Source organism: Borostomias antarcticus (assembly GCF_949987555.1).
Source record: "Borostomias antarcticus genome assembly, chromosome: 11".
In the NCBI taxonomy this organism is placed as follows: Eukaryota; Metazoa; Chordata; class Actinopteri; order Stomiiformes; family Stomiidae; genus Borostomias; species Borostomias antarcticus.
In genome coordinates, this window is record NC_140244.1 from 10,352,141 (window position 1) to 10,358,087 (window position 5,947).

The 5,947-nt window shown below is 39.2% G+C and overlaps 1 protein-coding gene across 1 annotated transcript; it reads right to left on the minus strand.

Moving 5' to 3' along the window:
- Positions 1–442: 442 nt before the first annotated feature.
- On the minus strand, positions 443–5,189 carry rhebl1 (Ras homolog, mTORC1 binding like 1). Its single transcript, XM_084446251.1, has 8 exons — positions 4,805–5,189; positions 4,402–4,473; positions 4,172–4,239; positions 2,954–3,036; positions 2,782–2,838; positions 2,599–2,646; positions 2,331–2,412; positions 443–2,226 (listed from the first exon to the last, which is right to left on the minus strand). The coding sequence occupies exons 1-8, from the start codon at positions 4,854–4,856 to the stop codon at positions 2,134–2,136; spliced, it is 555 nt and encodes a 184-aa protein (XP_084302377.1). The 5' UTR covers positions 4,857–5,189; the 3' UTR covers positions 443–2,133.
- Positions 5,190–5,947: the final 758 nt, after the last annotated feature.

Sequence of the window (5,947 nt, forward strand, 5' to 3'; positions counted from 1 at the left end):
TTTTTGAATGATTTTTCACGGTCCCCACCCACATCAATTGTATGACCAAAACGGTGGTAGAGCAATTATCAGACTTTCTCAAAAGTGCTAGTTTTGTCAACTTTTTGATCTGAACCATTGTATATGATCATTGGTCCATACATAGTTAAAGCCCAGGTAGTCATGATTAAAATAGTGCATAGGCCTACATGGTGGCTGGGTCAATATCATAGGATATATGTCCATAGACTTTTAGGAATATACGAAAATACTGAACATCATGTACATGGGATATGGGATACCACAGATACAGCCATGATTGTGCCAGCGTGTAAGCTTCCTTAGCCTGGGGCTAAGTAGGTTCTAAGAACACATTTAGCCCTGGGCTAAGTACAGTGTGAAAAGCCCTATAGCGTCCTTCTTTGATCCACAGCCAACATAAACCACACATTAAAGGATTAAATGATTATTTTATATATACAAAACTGTTTACAGCAAGATTTCTGAATTAACATTGACCAACATGGGGATATTGGTGTTCAGGTGCACAACACCACCTGGTTTTCCCCATGGAGTCAAGTCAACAAGAGGAGAAAAAACAACAACCTAGAGAGCACCTTGAGTCTTGTAGGGAAGCAGGTGGAGGAAGGGGGGGGGGAGGTTGAAGATGGGTAAGGCACAAGACACAGCATCACCAGCTTCTCCTCCACAATCATTAATTACCCATTAATCAACAGCTCAAAGAAGCGCTCATTCCCTCTAAAAAATAAAAGTAAAAGTCTAAGTAACAAATAATGGATACTACGGGGTGGAACAGTTCAATATAAATGAGAGTAAATGTCTATTTAAAAAAAACCTTAGGCTTCTTAACATTCCTTTGTTGGTAAGGCTAACCAGGCCAAGCAAAACAGGTCATGGTGGTGGTTACCATGTGTCTGAAGGGGTTCATTGTGACTTAATTGTTTTGAAATGGCTTTCTCAAGCCTGACTCAATCATGGAATCAAGATCATCAGTATGAGAGTAACCCCCATGACCCATTTTATAGTCCACAGTTTTAAGGAATTTCAGTGAATGCAAAAACTGCAACTCCATAATTTTCGTAATTAGTATAGTGTACTTGTGCAGATATTCTATTCAATATATTGAACAAACAAACTTGTATCATTTCAGGATATAACCAACAACACTATCAAACCTGTGTCTAGGATCCTAGCTCCTGGGATCAAAAGGCCACAACTTGTAAATATAACTGATCCCTTCCAATCTTCTCTAATCTAAATTTAATTCATAGAGGGCTGTCCACTGAATAATTTCATCTTAATTTCTACAGTCAGATGACAGGTAAATGGTAGAGAAGGGAGCAGTGACCAAAAGCTTCTTGGAAAAACATCAAAATGTATCTGAAAATACAAATTTTTTTTCTTTCTCTAGCATAAAGACATGATACATAGTTCAAGGGTGAAGAGTACCTGAAGTTGAAAATGAGTGACAGAATGTGAAGATCAGTGCTAGAGTCCGCTACACACACCTCTAGTGTGTGAGAAACTAGTTCTAACACTTACTAACCAAGACACTGACCCGTTGTGAATTAAAGTATACACTTTGCAATGCCACAAATACAGCAATGTGAACTGTGGCTCTCAAGGCCAATAGATTAGCTGAAATATACAGACGACCTTATAAAAAAAAGTCAGGCATATTGTGTCATTGTGCATCAAGGCTTGGTCAACCCTTACTGTGCTTATATGAAGCTAGATCACAGTTAGGGACATTAGCCAGTCAATGCTCCAACTTCAGATACTGCTAGTTGATTGCTATCATGAGTTACACAATATAATGGATCCATTTTACTTGAATAAATTGGGGCTTGTACATTTGGCATTCTCACATTTGGTTTATGTCGGCCAAATATACAGATGTAGGTGAAGGCCAACAGTGATGCCTAATGTGCTATGTGAGTATGTGGTCCGGTTAAGCAGCCGCCTAAGCTATTGGCTAGAATAGCTACCATAGTAAATCATTACTGAATTACATTGGAGGAGCAAACTGCCACTGTGGCTTCCTGTTGCTGGGGAGGTCATGATTGGCAGGCTGGTGATGTTGTGTCTCCTGTCTTCAACAAATGAGCTTACTGCTGTCCTAGTGAGACACTCTTACATCACGAAACACTTCTTCTCCTCTGAGGGGGCATTCCCGTCTGCTTTCTCCATCTCTAGAATGATCCGCTTGAATAACTCTACGGCAGTCTGTGATGGAGATGGTCAAAGAGGATGGAAGGAGGGTAAATGTTACAAATTACAGGACTCAGAATGCAGACGTTTTGATTATCAGCTTTGTCTGCCTTTATTACCTCATTCTCCTTGGCAGAGGACTCCATGAACGCAGCTCCCCAAGAGTCAGCCAGCTTCTTCCCCTCCTCTGGCTTGATCACCCTGAAGAAAAGTAGAAAAGTAGCTAAGTAGAATTCAATAACATACTCCTCTATCTGAATCTGAGTAGAATTCAATAACATACTCCCCTTTATCACTGAACACACATTCAAATCAAATTGAAATGTCTTCACCATCAGTTTATAATGAAATGGCCACACAACTACACAGAATTGTCAATCAGTTTACCTTTCCATATGGAGGTCTTTTTTGTTTCCAACAAGAACAGTTGGCACTCTAAAAAAGAAAACAATCTGATTGAAATGTATTGCTATTAAAATAAATAAATAAAAATAAACAATCACAGTATTGTATGTATGTATGTATACACTGTTGTCAAATTTTCAGATTCTTCAGTCAGTACAGTCTTACTGTATTTTTCCAACCATATCTAGCAGCTTGTCATGAAGAACTTGAACAACTTCAAAACTGCAAAATGTAAGATACATAGAAACAGAGAGAAACACATGAACTGACTGCTCAGACATGTTTCAGACATCTGGACAAGAATGACTGCCTGTATGTTTATCCTGTGAGTTCTCACCTTTTCATGGAAGTTACAGAGTAGACCAGGACATAACCATGAATATCCATTGAATGGGACTGAGGGAAAATGGAGTACTCGTCCTGTGCAGAGACAGCAGATAAAACAGTGGTCAGGGTCTTGTTGAGTTTGTATACATACATTCAAGGGTGTAGTGGAGGGTAAACCCAAGTAAACTCAGTTTACCCACCTCTTGAAAATGAGACAGTAGATGAGTTTACTCACCTATTTTCGGATAAACTATATTAATCAATGAGGAGAAACAAGGTCTGCACTCAAATAAAGAAGACTCCCGCACACTGTCCTCTTCACTTGCAGAAAAACATTTAATCAACGTTTCGGTCCTAGACCATCTTCAGGTTTTGAAGACATAGTGCGGGAGGGAGTCTTTTCTTTATTTCAGTCAGCCTGCATGGTTTCTCCGACGCAACTGCCCGTACAGATGTGCAAAATGTTTGTTCTTATAAACTGCACTCGACAGTTTACCCACCTCTGTATTTAATACAGCTCTGCATATAGAATATTGTACACTGCTGTTTTTCAATAATAATAATAATAATAATAATAATAATAATAATAATAATGGGGGGACTTTTTATTGACCACACAGTGACACATACAGTAGTACAGACATACAGTAGTACACACATACAGTAGTACACACGTCAGCGGCAAACACAGCGAACAACGCACACATGCTTTCTTCAGGTGTGGCTTGTGCAATTTGTCCATTTTCCAATCCAAGCTGTCCTCCAGGGGCAGCCAGGAGCAGTGGGCAGCCTTGTCAGTGGCGCCCGGGGTCCAGGTGCTCAGTCCAAGTTCTGGTCAGGGACAGGACTGAAGAGCATCTGTTCTTCTGCATGTTTTTCGTATTGGGTTCTTGAGAACATGACAACTCCGCACAGAAGAGAGAGCCTTCTTGCTGTGAGGCGACAGTGCTAAGTATTGCACCACGTGAGCAATTTGGGGTTCAGTGTCTTTCTCAAGGACACTTTGGCACACTGTCGGGAGCTAGAATCGAACCAGTGACTTTCCGATCCCCAGTCGGCCAGTCTACCTCCCGAGCTACGTGCCACCCTCTAAGCTATGGCATATATAATATGAATAATTATCTTGTTTGAAGAATATTTCCATCATAATGTAGAGGGTGTCCCCATGCAATTCTTATACTAAAGCTTTTAGGCCAGTTTTCCTGTGAGTTGTTAAAGTGAAACCTACCTGTCCAGCTGTGTCCACCAGTTGAAGGTTGAAGTCTTGACCATTGACAGACACCATTTTGTTGAACGCTGAAAGGAAGTGGAGAATAAAACTAATATACACATACTAACATTGCATTATTGTTATTAATATTACAAAATATCAGGTAACAGGTCAATCTTCTCTCACGTATCCACGCATGCAGTGGTGCTGAGGGTGACGAGTCAAAGACAAAAAAGAGGGAAACTCACTGTTTTCGATGGTGGGATCATAAGAATCTACGAACTGTCCTTCCACGAATTGGATTGTAAGAGAAGACTTTCCTGTATGAACAAGAGAAAGTGCGACTATCTTTATCTGTATTTTTAATCAGGAGGCTAGCTAACGTAACATTAGATAACGGCGTAACTACATAGTTGGCTTAGGGTGGCTGTCGAAATAATCAACATGCTGACTTACAGTGAGAGATTTCAGGCGACAACAAGGATTGATCAACAACTTGCTGACTGTTTTCGAGCCAACATTAGTCAAGGCATCAAAGTGATAGGCGGCTAGCGAGCTAGCTAACGTTACTGTCACAAACATAAACAAAGAACGCTAGCTAGCTTGTTAGCTAGCAAGCTAACTAGCAGCATAGCTAGATGTCTCACTTACCTACGGACCTGTACCCTATCACAGCAATCTTCCTGTATTTTGGTTGAGGCATTGTAGTGAAAAATAACTTAAATATATTTTAATGTTTCGTTTGCTATCTAGTTTTAATATCGAAACAAAAACTTTATCGCCACATATGTATCACGTCACGTGACAACAACAAACTTTTCAGGACCGCTCGAGCGCACACCACTGGGCCTCAAGTTGCAACTTCTGAACTGGATACAAGCACGTAGGAAAAGTACTTCGACTGCTAATTATTATCAAACTGTTTTCGATATAATCAACTATATCTACGTTTCGCTTGAATTGTAAAAGTATCTGTTTTGTTTTAACTTAAAACGGGAAAGAAAAAAGGCTTATTCATAGCAGTTGCGCTTCGCTAGTCACACTGTCGAAAACTAGACATTGGGAAAGCACACCGTCGTAAAACTACATAGGTACGTCACAGTCTGACATGAAGGTGCCCTAGCCTACTTTGTACAGTAGAGGTCACTCTCACCCCAATAGCACCTGCCGGAGCGCTGACGATATTCTTTTGATATTGAAAATACATTAGCTTCGTGAGTAGAGCAAAAATATTCATCAATCACATTATTAATGGATAATTATCATTAAATAATTACAGTGTTCCTGCACTTAGTGTTTTCCTTATCGGTTACTCAGACAGAAACATGTGCGTCATAAGAAAGAGACAAAAGTGTTTTATTACAGTACAAAATACAGCTTAAAACATCTTATTCACAGTTTGAAACCAAGTACACTTACATATACTGATAGTGTGTACAGGTTTGAAATTACAATAGGCCTACATTTTGTCCTTCCTATTATTCAGGAGAATGTGTGGAGTGACCCAGAATAAAACCCAACCATTGGAACTCAGCATTGCCTATGCTATAACAGACAATGTTCAGGAGAATGCTGAGAAGAACTTTGGAGACATTGGAGAATATCTTCCTGCACACCTCTCTTAAACAATGACCCATTTACCCTAGACAATTAATTGTGAATTGTATAGCTACTGGTATATGAAAAAGTTTGACATACTGTAAAAAAATAAATAAAAAAAATACAATTTTATATATATATATATATATATATATATATATATATATATATATATATATATATATACCAGATAAA